Source organism: Carcharodon carcharias, chromosome 22, assembly GCF_017639515.1.
Source record: "Carcharodon carcharias isolate sCarCar2 chromosome 22, sCarCar2.pri, whole genome shotgun sequence".
NCBI lineage: Eukaryota > Metazoa > Chordata > Chondrichthyes > Lamniformes > Lamnidae > Carcharodon > Carcharodon carcharias.
Window position 1 is genome coordinate 59,819,135 of NC_054488.1, and position 15,250 is coordinate 59,834,384.

General features: G+C 42.5%; 1 protein-coding gene across 2 annotated transcripts in view; it reads left to right on the forward strand.

The window, feature by feature from the left end:
* The window catches only part of crlf3 (cytokine receptor-like factor 3), a 41,656-nt gene extending 28,872 nt beyond the window's left edge, over positions 1–12,784 (forward strand). For both annotated transcript variants that reach the window (XM_041217152.1, XM_041217153.1), the window contains exons 3-9: positions 2,418–2,625; positions 3,145–3,229; positions 4,421–4,598; positions 5,290–5,512; positions 5,977–6,109; positions 8,183–8,295; positions 9,857–12,784. In XM_041217152.1, coding sequence (XP_041073086.1) covers positions 2,418–2,625; positions 3,145–3,229; positions 4,421–4,598; positions 5,290–5,512; positions 5,977–6,109; positions 8,183–8,295; positions 9,857–10,110 — 1,194 coding nt within the window. In that variant the 3' untranslated portion in view covers positions 10,111–12,784. The remainder of the gene's footprint in view (positions 1–2,417; positions 2,626–3,144; positions 3,230–4,420; positions 4,599–5,289; positions 5,513–5,976; positions 6,110–8,182; positions 8,296–9,856) is intronic.
* The last annotated feature ends 2,466 nt before the right edge of the window (positions 12,785–15,250 follow it).

Below are 15,250 nucleotides of genomic sequence, written 5' to 3' on the forward strand. Positions count from 1 at the left end.
CTTGCCATTTCAACACTCCACCCTGCTCTCTTGCCCACATGTCTGTCCTTGGCTTGCTGCATTGTTCCAGTGAAGCCCAACGCAAACTGGAGGAACAACACCTCATCTTCCGACTAGGCACTTTACAGCCTTCCGGACTGAATATTGAATTCAACAACTTCAGGTCTTGAGCTCCCTCCTCCATCCCCACCCCCTTTCTGTTTCTTCCCCCTTCCTTTTGTTTTTTTCCAATAAATTATATAGATTTTTCTTTTTCCCACCTATTTCCATTATTTTTAAATATTTTAAAATCTTTTATGCTCCCCCACCCTCACTAAAGCTATACCTTGAGTGCCCTACCATCGATTCTTAATTAGCACATTCGTTTAGATAATATCACCATCTTCGACACCTATGTGTTCTTTTGTTCTGTTGTCTGTAACATCTTTTGATGATCTGCTTCTATCACTGCTTGTTTGTCCCTACAACCACACCAACCCCCTTCTACTTCTCTCTCTTCCCCCCCCCCCCCACCTTAAACCAGCTTATATTTCACCCCTTCCTTATTCACCTAGTTCTGTCGAAGGGTCATGAGGACTCGAAACGTCAACTCTTTTCTTCTCCGCCGATGCTGCCAGACCTGCTGAGTTTTTCCAGGTAATTCTGTTTTTGTTTTGGTGTTCCCATGTAGTCTGCTGTCCTTGTCCTCCTAGGTGGTAGAGGTCGCAAGTGTGGAAGATGCTGTCAAAGGAGCCTTGTTGCGTTCCTGCAGTGCATCTTGTAGATGGTACACACTGCTGCCACTGTGCATTGGTGATGTGGGGGATTGAATGTTTAAGGTGGTGGTTGGGGTGCCAATCAAGCAGGCCGCTTTGTCCTGGATGGTATCAAGCCTCTTGAGTGTTGTAGGAGCTGCAGTCATCCAGGCAAATGGGGAATATTCCATCACACTCCTGACTTGTGCCTTGTAGATGGTGGACAGGCTTTTGGGAGTCAGGGAGTAGGTTATTGTCCAGAATTCCTAGCCTCTGACCTGCTCTTGCAGCCACAGAATTTGTATGGCTAGGCCAGTTCAGTTTCTGGTCAATGGTAACCCCCAGGATGTTGATAGTGGGGAATTCAGTGATGGTAATGCCATTGAATGTCAAGAGGAGATGGTTAGATTCTCTTTTGTTGGAGATGGTCATTGCCTGACACTTGTGTGGCATGAATGTTCCTTGTCCTCACACATTATCTTTTACATGACTCCCTGGATACTGAACAGCAACTGCTCATGTTTTCTTTCCCCTCACCAGCCCATGAATGTTCACACACAGTCTATCTCAGCCAGAGAACTACAAAATCAGCATAGATAATTAAACCTGGAACCTTCCTTGGTACCACGCTGGTTAGTGTATTTGCCCAGAGCTCAACTTGCATTTATATGTAACTACTTGCTATATAATTTAATTTTACCATTTTAATGTGGTAGAATTTCTCAAGGCACTTCACAGAAAAGTTTTCAATAAAATTTGACACCGAGGCGCGTAAGGAAATATTTAGACAGGCGACCAAAAGATTGGTCAGAGGTTTTAAGGGACATCTTAAAGGAAGAGAGGCAAATTGGGAGGGTTAGGGAGGGCATTCCAGAACCAGACAACTGAAGACAATTACTCCACCATTGCTGGTCTTACAATCGTGGGTGCACAATAGACCAAAACTGGAGGAGGGCAGTGATCTTGGAGGGTTGTAGGGCAGGAGGAAGTTACAGAGATAGGAGGGCAGTAGGCCATTTGAAAACGAGGGTGAGAATTTTAAAATCAAGGCATTCCTAGACGAAGAGCCAGTGCAGATCAGTGAGCGCTGTGGTGATGGGTGAACAGGACTCTGTGTAGAGTTTTAGCTGGGTTAAACTTAAAAGGGTGTAAGGTGGGAGGATGGCGAGGAGAACATTGGAATAGTTGAGTCTATAGGTAACAAAGGCTTCATGGATAAGGGTGACGCTGAGGCACAGGTGGCATTGAGCAATGGGGTTAGTGAGTAAAAGCAAAATACCGCAGATACTAGAAATCTGAAATAAAAACAATTCTGCAAATACTCAGAAGATCTGGCAGCATCTACAGAGAGTAAAGCAAAGCTGATGTTTTAATGTGGAAGTTAATACTGGATGGCGTACCCACAGCCCAGAGAGAGACTAAAATGCTGTACTAGAAAACGCTTTGCCTGTATTTCTGTCTTTTGTCCAGTCAGTAATCTCGGGGAAGGATATAATGGAAACATTATTGTGCTAGTACTTTGTCAGAAAGTGTATTGTTAGTTGGTCTATTCTGGAATGGAACACAGACTAATCCCAAAGTGTGCTAACCCACTATGCAATCTAGTTTCTGTATATGATGGTTTCAGACTGGTCTCCGCCTTTTGCTTTTTGTCACTTTATTGAGTTTGCTTTTTCTTTCCAGATCACTGGAAGTGCTGTCCAGACTCGTGACGTTCTGAAACATCACTTTAATGAGCTGAAAGCCAAGCTGACCAAGCTGTTGGATGAACGGTTAGTAATGCTGCTCCAGGAAGTGGATAAAATTGAGCAGGAGAGCATCAGGCCCCTTGATGACTGTCAGAAATTAATCGAACATGGCGTGAACGTGGCAGACGAGCTCCTCCGAGAAGGTAAGACTGATACTTTCTGTCTGCCTGGTGGCAGCCGTGGCTTAGTGAGTAACACTCTTGCCTCTGAGTCAGAAGATTTTAGGTTCAAGTCTCACTTGAGAAACATCACAAAATCCAGATTGACACTCCCAGTAAGGGAGGTAAGTTGTTTTTAATTATTCATTCATGGAATGTGGGTGTTGCTGGCGAGACCAGCATTTATTGTCCATCCCTATTTGCCCTTGTTCAGAGGGCATTTAAGAATCAATCACATGCTGCGGGTCTGGAGTCACATGTAGGCCAGGCCAGGTAAGGATTCAAACCCGGGTCCCCAGAGCATTACCCTGGGTCCCTGGAATACCAGCCCAGTGACAGTACCATTATGCCACCGACACCCTCCCCCACGCCCCAACCACAAACTGTTATTTTGAAGATTAGTATTTTATGGTGGGTGTGGAATGGCAGATAGGAAGAAACCTTTTGAATAAAGGGATTGCTCCTTGCAGATGCTACTTGACTGACTCGTTTCCTATTTTATAGGAGAGGTTGCGGTGCTCTGTGGATCGGCCGAGGAGGAGAAACTTGGAAACTTCACAAAAAAAGCTCTGCAAATCCAACTTGACAGGTCGATATTTTTCTATTTGATCAAATTATTTCTGCTTTTCCTCCACTTTAAAGGTGGGCACGGAGTATATAGATATTAGTTCATTCAGGCTGACACACAGTACAGTACTGAGGGAGTGCTGTACTGTCGTGGGTGTTGATGCAATGCTAAACAGAAGATTTGCTTGCCTTCCTCCTTAGGTGGACATATAAGGTCACGCCCTTGTGCGCTCTCTCGGAGAAGCTGAGATTGTTCTACTTAGACAAAGTTGAGAGGAGATTGGTGCTCAAAGCCATGAGAGCTCTGGACATAGTAGATTGAGAGAAACTGCTCCCATTAGCAGACAGGCCTAGAACTAGGATGATTAGCAAAAGAAGCAAAGGCAACATGAAAAATTTTACACAGTGAGTGGTTAGGATCTGGAACGCGCTGCTGTAAAAGGGTGGTGGAGAGAGATTCAGTTGTAGTTTTCAAAAGGGAATTGGATAAGTACATGAGAAGAGTATTGCAGAACCACAGGGAGGGTGAGGGATTGGGACACTTTGATCTTGCCGAGAGCTGGTACAGGCTGAATGGGTGCCTTCTGTGCTGTAACCATTCTTTGATTTCATCTGGGGTCCTATGATGCTCAGTACACAAGGGAGTATTTTTGTGTCTCAACCTCCTTCCCCTCCCCTCGTATATTTCTCATTTGTTTTTATTATTCATGGAAAGGAGGAAGGCGTCAGTGGTGGCTAGCATTTATTCCCCATCCCCAATCCCTGAAATGAGTGACTTGCCCTGAAGCACGTTTGTGAACCAGTTAGGTTTTTACAACAATCCAGTAGTTTCAATGTCTCCAATCGCTTTTTATTCCTGATTTATTTATTAACGGAATTGAAATTTCCTGGGTGTCATGGTGGGATTTGGACCATTGTTTTTGGATCATTAATGCGGGCCTCTGCATTACTGGCCCAGTAACATAACCACTATACTACTGTTTCTTTCATTTTGTGAAATTAGTGTTTTGGAGAATTGTCGAATTTGAGGCCAGGGCTGCTTTAGGTGATCTGTGGAGATGTGCGCTTGCTGTAGGGCTGGAAATACTAGAGGGGTTCAGGGAGAAAAAGATGCACCAGCATGCAAACACTTCCTGCTTAACTGAAGCCCTGCTGTGTTTTTTACTAAAACAATTCTTTTTTTTTTTTCCTCCCTGGTTTGTTTCTAATCCAGTTTGCCAGAAGTCCCTTCGCTGGTGGAGGTGCAGTGTTTATCAGCTCAGTTAGATGAAAGCTTGCTCAGTTTTGTCAAGGATCGAATCTTTAGCCATGGAGCGATTGCATCGCGCCCTCCTGTCCAGATAGAGGAACTGACTGAAAGGCCTGGAGGGATTCTTGTCCGATGGTGCAAGGTAAGCAAATCTCCAAAATGGTATTGAGCATGGTTCCTCAGGTGGAGAAAAGGGCAGTGGAGGCTGATTTTAGTAATTTTACAAGGAATTGAATAGATATTTGAAGAAGAGAAAATTGAAGGGATATCGGGAAAGAGTGTGGGGTGGGGTGGGGTGGGGGACAAATTGGATAGCTCTTTCACAGCGGATACAGGCACGATGGGCCAAATGGTTCCACAATTCTAAATGCTTTAATATCAAAAAGTGAGACAATTCTGTCCTTGCATTTCTGAGAGCAACCACCAGAGGGAGCAAAACAGCGCGGATGCTGCTGATCTGAAGCATAAACAGATAAATGCTGGAAATACTGTTTATGTCTGCTGTGTTGGTCAATTCAGTTCTGATTTCTGTCTTTGGGTTTAAAATGGTCCAGATTTGATATCCGCAGCTTCAGACTGAATCTCAACTGTTAATCGCACTCAATTTTTCAGCCTGGCTTCATTCACAGAATTGTTCACACTCTACTGTGCAAACTCAGGACAGTGGCAGTCAGTGAATTTGAGATGATGGGTCAGTGAGACTTGAACTTGGTGGTGGTGGTGGGGCTCTTTCTGGTCTCTGTGGCTCAGTGCCACACCAGGAGGTGCAATTACTCACAACAGGCCTTGACTTTGCAAATAATGCACACCGATCTCTTGTGTTTTGCCGTTAGGATGACGATGACTTTGTGGCACAGGAGTATCGGCTGCAGTTCTGTAAAAACATCGCCTGCCAATTCGACGATGTCTACATTGGACCTGATACCGAATTTGTAGTTTTGCACATTGACCCCAATGTTAGCTACACGTTCCGTGTGTGCGCACGGGGAGAAGGACGCATGGAGTGGAGTCCTTGGAGTATTCCACAGAGCGGGTACACCACTCTGACTGCACACGGTCAGTTAGTCCATTAACGGCAAAGCTCTCGGGGATTCTCTTCTTTGTTCACTCTTCCCCCGGAGATGCATGTTATCTCACTCTGTTCTTTCTGCCATGCTCGCTTGCTCGTGCTCCCCCTCTCTCTCTTGCTCATTCTCTCTTCTCCCCCCACCCCTCCTCACAAACACGCACACACTCTTCCCCCTCTCTCGCTCAAGGCCAGGAGCGCTAAAGCCAGTTACCTCAGCCCGTCATACCCAGGCTGACATCGGTTAAATCGGCACAGACAAGATATTAAAGCTAAAACCTTCCTGGTCTCTATACCTTAGTATCATAATATTACACTTGTCCCTTAGTCGAAAACATTCTGTGTATCCTGTATTCCTAATTCTGGGAAACTAAGGGTAAATCCTTAACTAAGAGAGCTGACAAACTTAAATAGACAGAACTGAATACTCATGATTGTTGAATCTTGTTCACAGAGTGGATCACAGGTTGCGAAGGGTTCAGTCTCAGCAGTCGGAGAGACATGGCACTCAGGAATGATTCTCCTTCATCCGGTGTGTTGTACTCCAAGGAACCCACTTACACCAGTGGACAGACACTGACATTTAGGCAAGTACTTCACTATTGTTTTTAAAACTTCTACACTTTGACAGACTGTGATTGTCTCTTTTGACCAGGTATTATCCTAGGGCTGGAAATGGTTCTATGGCAGAAAGAACAGCCTGGCTCTGGTTGCTTTTACTGAACTGCTGCTGTTTAAAAACAAGACACATAATCAGAGGATTTCTCTTGCTAATCTCATTTTAATCGGTGCCTTGTCTTGTTGTGTGCTCCCTCCAGTGCTTGGTAGTAAGGTACAAGGTGGACCTTCAGTGGGGTCACTGCAAACACCTTACAGCTGATGAAATAATTCTGAAGTTTAGGTGCTGTTTATGCAGGGAATGTCTGCCAGTTTGCACACAGCAAGCTCCCACAAACAGCAATAGACCAGATAATCTGTTTTAATGTGTTCACCAGGTTCACTCTATCCAGAGTATGATTTTTGTACCATGGCCTCTGTCCTCACCATCTTTACGGTTGACCTGTAAGGTACAGAAATTGTAGCCTTAACACTCCCTGCCCAATGTCTGTTGGTGTGTAGTTGGTTGTGATTGAGGGTCAGACCCAGCCTATTGAGACCTGCACATGCCAGGGGGTCAGCTCATTAGGCCACAATTTGATTAAAAAATAGGACATCCAAGACTTGCTGTTATTCCTAGCTGATGATGCCTCAACACTTGGCTGAGACATGGAAGAGGTGGGGAGAGAGAGAGGGCTGAGACATGGAGATTCTCTTATCTAAGTATAAAACTTGGAAGCCACATGAAGAAGGGGATGAAAATTGAGTTTGCAGCAGCTGCTGTTGGTAAGGGCAATTTGCCCACACCTGAACCTAGTGGTACCAACTGCAGTCAATGCCAGCGAGACATGGAAGAGAACAGCAAGGTGTCAGTTAAGTTGAACGTCTTTCACTAGCGGTGTCTACCTTCGATCATGGGCATCGCATCGAGAGACAGCATCACCCGCAAAGAAGTGCTACAGCCAACTAGTCAGAAGTGCCTGCAGGACATTGTGATGGAAAAGGCAACTGAAACCTCCCAGATGTACACCCCATCACAGGGAATAGACACCACCAGATGGAAAAAGACGTCTGGGTTATTCAAGGAAAACCTTCCAAAGTGGGACACGACCTGGAGCAAAGGAAATTACAGTGGACCAAGGCTGGTGAAAGAGTGCTGCTCCCATTGTCCTGCATGGAACAGGAGGAACTTGAGTTTAAGCAAGCTGGTAGGGAGGCAGGGGAAAGGCTGGAGTGCTAACGCTACATCTGTGTCTCCCCCTTCACCCTCTTTCCTATTTGCCCCCCACACACGCACACTCCCTTGTCTTGGGCCCTATGGATTTGACTTAAATTTTTAGTTTAATTTTCGAATTCTTTCATGCTCCCTCCACTCCTCTAACACCAAGCTTCTTACCGACCTGTTTTCTCCTCTTTGTTCTGCTATTGATGGCCCTTTATTTGACCACAACAATCGTGCCTCCCTGTCTCCATCTTCTTTGCTTTAAGAAAGTAAACTCCCCAAAACCCTATTGTGCCTTTCACTTCCCTACTTACATTGAAACAATGGGGGGGGGGGGGGGGGGGGAGAAGAGAGTTGAGTAATATATTTTGAACTGTACATGAGGATTACTGTAGAATTGCATATCATTGTCTATTAGTCTACTGAAAGAGCAGTATAACTGTACTGTTCACTAAGTATCTCTTGTGTGTGTCCATTTGTTAAATTATTTCAGGATATTGCAAATGAAAGTAATGATTGAGCCTTGAAACAGTCACATTTTATGGGTAATACAGTTTTTGTGAAGAGTTCAGACCTATTGATTGGAGATTAATTGGGTCACTTTTTTGAGGTTTCTAAACCAACTCTCAATCTGTATTGGTTTATGTTTGGAAAGGGGAGGGTAGCAACTTGTCATTTGTATGCCAAACCTCTTGATGTTTGAAGTCTGTCTATTGCCATATGAGACGAGGGGTGCTATTCAAATGCAAGTTTGTTCTTTTATTTCCTCAGCACTAACTTGCCATTGACAGACACTATATTCAGGAGTTTTTATAGGCTGGGCTTTTTGTTTTGTTTCCAGAATGGAGGCGACAGGACTACCAGATAAAAGAGACAGTATCGGAGTGTGTGTTGAGCCACAGAATGAGTGTGATTCCCTGCAGAGAGACAAGGCTGTTTGCATCAGCTCAAATGGTAAAGAAACTGAATGGGGCTGTTTTTGTGTGGGTCAGGCTGTTTCTACAAAGATCGTTCTTTTGGTGTCTCTCTGAAGTTCTAATGCATCTGTGAGAATCTCGATGGTGACTGTGCTGCACAGTGTCCCACAATGGAGGACACTGCAGATGGCCATGATCCTGACATGTCTGAATAAGCACTCAAAGTAATAACTAATTGCTTTTATAATTGTTGCTTCAAGATCCTCTAGAACAAAAGTAATGAAAGAGAAAACAATGAAGTATGATTGTAACACATGTCCTGACTCCCATTAGCAACATGCAAGCACAGCACCATACATTTCATCCAGAAGTGTTGCTACAGAACATTTGGAGCAGGATCCTCCCTCCCTCCCTCCCTCCAAATCTGAGGTACAAAGGCTGAAATTGGGTGGCTCAGCAGAGACTGGGTATGGACCTTGGCACTGCACTACCAACTGAGCCAAGCAACCAGAGTTTGAGCCCTGTACCAGAAGTTTGAGCTTGACACTTCAGTGCAGTGCTGAGAATAAGTGGTGCATTCCCCTGAGATGTTCCCAACTGGGTGAGATGTTAAACCCAGGCCAGCAACCACCTGTTCTAGTGGTCCAGGTGACCTCCAAACATCCCACAAAGGGAGAGGATTTATTCTGGTGCACTAGTCGGTATACTTCCCTCGACCAACATCATTTAAGGATTCAGCAGGTCTGGCAGCATCGGCGGAGAAGAAAAGAGTTGACATTTCGAGTCCTCATGACCCTTCGACAGAACTCGAAGGGTTCCGCCGATGCTGCCAGACCTGCTGAGTTTTTCCAGGTAATTGTTTTTGTTATGGATTTCCAGCATCCGCAGTCTTTTTGTTTTTATTATCATTTAAGGATTAACTGGTTATTTATCTCATTTGTTAGTCAAGAAATTGCAAACTCTGCACAAAACAGCTGCCTCCATAACAATCATCCCTGTATTTGCAGCAATTTATTTTTTGTAAAATATTGAGTTTGAGATATGAAGTGCAATATCAAAGCAATATTTTTCCTGTCCTGTATCACTAACTTGAAATGAAAGGCTGAAAATGTTCAATAAGCCACTTACCCCAATTCCCATTGCTGCAAACTTTTTTGTCTCCTCAATGCCAGTTGAATTCCGAGTCTGTTTTGCTCCTCATAACAGTCTATGCATTAGATTTAATTCTGTGTGGAGTAGCGGAGTATTTTTGTTACCAGACTAATGATCCAGACACATGAGTTCAAATCCCACTATGGAAGTGGAGAAATTTAGATTCCATTAATTAAATAAATCTGGAATAAATAGCTAATATTAGGGATTCTGGTGTAAAAACTGATCTGGTTCACTTGTCATTTGGGGAAGGAAATCTGCCATCTTTACATAGTCTGGCCCACATGACCCTTAACTGACCTAGCAAACCACTCAGTTGTATGTGCAAAGATGACTCTCTGCCACCTCCTCAAGGGAATTTAGGGCTGGGCAATAAATGCTGGTCTTGCCAATGATGTTCATATCTCATTCCTGAGTAACCAAATTCATTATTTTATTTTTTTTAGGGGCTGTATTTGTGAACGGCAAAGAAATGACCAATCAGCTGCCTTGTGTTTCTACTGGGTCATCAGTGACCTTTGACATGGAAGTTGTTAGCTTGGGTTCAGGCTTCAATGATGCTGCTAGTTTCAAGCTCCGAGTGATCATAAGCTCTGGAAATCGAGAAGTGGTGTTTGACTGGCTGCTTGATCAGCCCTGCGAAGCCTTATATTTTGGATGTTCCTTTGTGTATCCAGGTTGGAAAGTACTGGTATTTTAGACTCCAGTGAGGGGTAAATTCTCACTCCTAAGATATGGTTACTCAATGCCTGTGCAAATGCTGGAAGCTTCACAGTAAAGGATGGTCCTCATGGTGTTGGAAAAACCCTGAGCTACTGCATTGTGTTGAGGGTAGGGCATGGAGAAAAAGGTAAAGGGGCATTTTTATTATCCTTATTTAAACAAAAGCTTCAAAAAAATATTAAAGGTTTAAGAGGCAAGTGGAAAGTGACTGAATTCCTGAGTGTGCATTAAATGTGGAATGTCCTGGTGATTCTGTCACAAGTGCACTATAGTGATACAGAAATCTATCTGTATAGAATTACACTGGGCTGACTCCTGAAGTCAAGCAGCAGAGTTCGGTATCATAGGTGACAAATATTACGCACCCTTTGGATGAGCCACTTCTCTCCTATACTTCCCATCCTGTGCTATGACCCTGCACCTTCAGTTTAAAAGCATTGGAGCTATGGTATATAGGTTGTAATGAATGGAATGCAAGGTTACAAATTATTCAGTACAGCCCTTCAAACGCAGTGGAAGTCAATGCTGCCTCACATCTGGTCCAACAAGGTGAAAGATTTTCTGTATTTGGCCCAGCAGTTAATTGTACTGAGAGAGAATCTCCAGGTTGTAAACGTGAACAGTTTTATATCAATTTGTACCAAGCTCCGACACATGCAGGATAAAGCTGGATTGTAACTTTTATATCTATTCATAAAACAAACTTCCTAATATCCCTGCAGCCACACACAAGAACTTTATATATTTTTAAAATAATATACAAGCAACATTTTGTTTCAATGAACTGAATTGACAACCTGTAAACTTCTGACTACATAGTGTTTACAGCACAGATACAGACCATTCAGCCAACAAGACTATGCCCATATTAATGCTCCACATAAGTTTCCTCCAACCCTACATATCCTTCTATAGTTTTCCTCTTAAATGCTGTTCACCTCAACTACTCCATGTTGTAGCAAGTTCTATATTTTGAATTTTTGGATCTGGTGTTTAATGCAGATGATTCTGCAATCTCTTATTCAACCTTGTCACCTACTCGAATCCTATTTAACAAAATAGATTTTGCCTGGGGTGAATTTTTTAATGTAACATTTCTTAACTGGCCTTCCCATTGCTCTGATAGCGTACTTTTACATAGTAACGTTGCATGTGATTCAAAACACATGACATGCATCGCTTGAGCGCCAATTATTCCTACCTATGATTCTATTGATTTATTGCTCATTTGTTTGAGAAAAGTTGTTCTTGGTACTCTATCGTGGATAAGTCCTTAATTGAATGATTGAAGAAAAAGCAGAGCCAGAAAAGCACTGGTTCTAAAATTAGATGTGGCAGGGAAAGCGTTCCATTTCTCATCACTAACTTTAGATAAGCAGAAAAAATTCTAAAACATTCATGGAATGATCTAGGACTAGGGTGTAGTTCTCCTGTATTTTTACTGTGAAATTGCTGTTTGCATGTTGTTGTATGAACTAATGGATTCCTTTGTTAGATATAGGGAGTGAAGACCAAAACTTCAGGTGAAATGGGGTCTAATTGGATCAGGGTATTGAATAATATTTCCACTTATAAATTGCTGTCAATATTTATCATGGAAACAACCTATGTGAACAGTGACAACATTCTCTCGCCATATTACTATTGCTGCAGCATCTCAGCTCGTGGTAATTACTGCATGGCAAGTTTGCATAGTTTCTAACGATGAATGTAGGTGTATAACATTATTGGAAAAAGTTGGCTGGAAAGTTGTGGATTGTTATCTTTTGTATAGTCATATTTCTCAAAACTATTCAGTGAAAGAAGTGTCCAGAAAGATGGTTAGAGGTTGAATTACTGTTCAAGTGCCTTTGTCCTATAGAAAAGGATGCTTGTATGTACAATCATGTTCAAAAGTGCCTATATACATATTTTTTTTATAATACTGGTTAGATGCATGTAGAAAATTTAAACAAGATTGGACTGTGAACCCAACTAGCCAATGTATTAAATTGTACTTGAAGCAAAGTGAGGGTTTTAAAAAGGACAAATGCATTTTCTGATATGGTGCTAAACTGTGAACCTTAAAGATAGGTTTGTTCTGCAGCTGGGCTGACCAGATCTCATCTAGGCCTGAGAGTTACAGATTAATGTCCCAATTTATATAGATTGGCAGGGGAGCAATGTAGGCCTTCCTCTCCCTCTGGCTTGAATGTGGGGTGGGTTGGAAAAACTTAGCGAGTTTCATCACGGTTATGTGGCAAACATAAGGATATTTACCAATTGAAGATATCCTCTGACGTGAAGCTCACCTGTAAAGAACAACAAAGGTGAAGTATCAGAGGCTATGAGGAACAGGTAACCGATTCCAAGAATGAATGGTGGCTTTTAATGGAAAATTTAACTTTTCAGCTCATTGCTAAAGCTGGGGGGATGCTTATCCGCAGTGCAATACCAACTCATTGAAGGATTGTTATATAAGAGTATTTTCTCAAAGGGAACAAACCTCCAGGTTGATCAGGGCCTCAATGTTGTACCACCTTTTACCTCCATTTTTAAAAATGTTGCATTATTAAGCTTTGTGCAACTTCCTGGCTGTGAAAATCTGCTTGCCTTTAATCTTAATGTATTACAAGTATTTCTAATAAAGTTAAATGTTTTTAACCATCTTATTTCCTTGTATCTGAATTACTCTTGAACAGTTTTCAAAGCTTGATTACTTAATAAACATCCCTCAGCATAGGAAAAGCAGGAATACCAGTAAATATTGGAACAGCAGAGTAGACAGCCATTTAGCCCATTGAAAAGGGTCCCAACCCCCTAGGGAACTCCCCTACAAACCTTCCTTCAGCCCAAAGAGAGGTGAAAGGAGAAGGGACAAAGTTTTTTTTCGTCAACATCGGAGATGTCTTATTGAATTAGCTAAACTTTCCAGACATGAACACGCCTGTTAAAAGCATTTCCTGGGCCACTCAGGATTTCCAAAGTACTTGTATCCTGGACAACTACAAATGCACAAAGTGTATTGTAAGGTGTAAGAGCTTGAGCAGAAGTCACTTGCATTGCTGAGAGCTACAGGATACCATGTTTCAGGAGGTTGGTGCCCCCAAATGGGGAATTGGGACCAACAGACAAATAAGGATGAAATGATGGAGTCCCTTGAGTAGATCTTGCTCAGTGGTATTCTGGTGGGCACAGCCACAACCAAGTCCACAGCATTATGGATGGTTCAGCTGTAAAAGGTGATTTGGGGGTGGGTGGGGAGGTCAGAAATGCATTAGCGTTAGACGATTTGAAGGAAAACCGATGCATCTGTAGACATTACTGAAGGATTGTATGTTAGGTCAGTAGTGCTGGGGCAAGGGCATCACAAAGGCTGCAAAACATATGGGGGAGGGGGGGAAAAAGAGGATGAACATAGGAAGTCCACAGCAGTAGCAATGACTTTGGGAATAAAGAGGGATGAGGAAGATTTTAGGGGGCTCGAAGAAATTAATAAACAGGACTTCAGAAGGTAATCTCCAGATTACTCCTGGTGCCATACACTGAGTACAGAAATAGGATAGGATTGCTTGGAGAGATGATGCCGGACTGGGGGCTTTAGATTCCTGGGCCAGTTGGTGGGATTGAGCCGGGGGGGTGGGGGGGGTGTAGGGTAGTGGAGAAGGATGATTGCATCTCAATGGAGCTCAATAATACATGGAGGTTTGCTATTGCTGTTGGGAAGGGTTTATACCAGCTTGGTAGGGGTTGGGAATCTCTACATAAATTCAGAAGGGAGAGAAACAAAGCTGGAAATGAACAGAAAATTAGTATGAAAAGCAAAGGAAACAGGCTAGAAAATATACAATGTTTGCATTTAAGTATATACACCATTAAAGATTGTCAGAGTCTAATGAATCAAGCAGATAACTTGAGGGCTGAAAGACACTTTAAAGTATATCATAGCTTTGCTGAATTAGAGGACCAATACAGGCAAGTATACTGCCGTGTATTTTATAGACCCCGGGGGAGAAAAAGAGTGTAGGCAAATCTCAAGTGCAGGATAATAGTAGGGGACTTCAGCTGTACAGGGTGGTAAGGAGCCCATGACTAGGTCCCTTGTTTTTTTATGGTGTATCAAATAATATGGACTCAAATGTAGTGGACATGATAATTAACTAGGATAGGTGCAAAATTCTCATTTCATTCAAGAAATTAGTATGTTACAAATCCAACAAGGGGCAGTTCTTGGTTTTGGAGAATGAAACTGGACAAGTGGGAGAGTACTTTGATAGTAGTGATCATAATTCAGTTAGATTTAGTGCAGTATGGAAAAGAACAAAGGTAGACAGTAAAATTTAAGGTGAGGAAAGACCCATTTTACTAAGCTGATGTGATTTTAGCAAAAGTGGGCTTAACTAGTTGAAGACAAATCAGTGGCATGTATTCAAGGAGATAGTGAGTTAAACACATGTTTGCACAAAAAGGGTGGGACTTCCAAGTAAAGAGGTCATTTGATGCCAAGGAACTTATAGGGTAGGATTATGAGAAAAACAAAGGGGAACTTATGTCAAATAAAGACCTCAATACTGTGTAAGCCCTACGAGTATACCAAGTTCAAGGATAAAATTAGGAAATTGAGGGCATTGAAAAAAGTGGCAAGTAAAACCCAAGATATATTTCATAAAATATAAACTGTGGGGTGGGGGGGGTGCTGGAAATACTCAGGTCTTGCAGCATCTATGGAGAGAGAAAGAGTTAACATTGAGTCTCAATGTTAATCTCTTTCTCTCTCCATTGATGCTGCTAGACCTGAGTATTTCCAGCGCACTGTTTTTATTCGATTGCCAGCATTTGCAGTATTTTGCTGATTTATTTATTTTTTAAAAAGGAGCACTTGTGCACCAGGGGTCAAATGGCCTGAATCTGTGCCATATGCAAATTAGAAAAATGAAATCTAACCATCTACAGCAAGTCCAGAGGGAGGTTAGCCATTTGTATTAAGTTAACCCTCACGATAAAGACTGTTGGGAGCATATAAACATTATAGATAAAATAAAGCTAGGACATGAATTTAGAATATCAATGCTTAATGGTGTTTTGGTAATGTCAATCTGATAGAGAACATAACTGATATACAAAATACATTTGGTGCT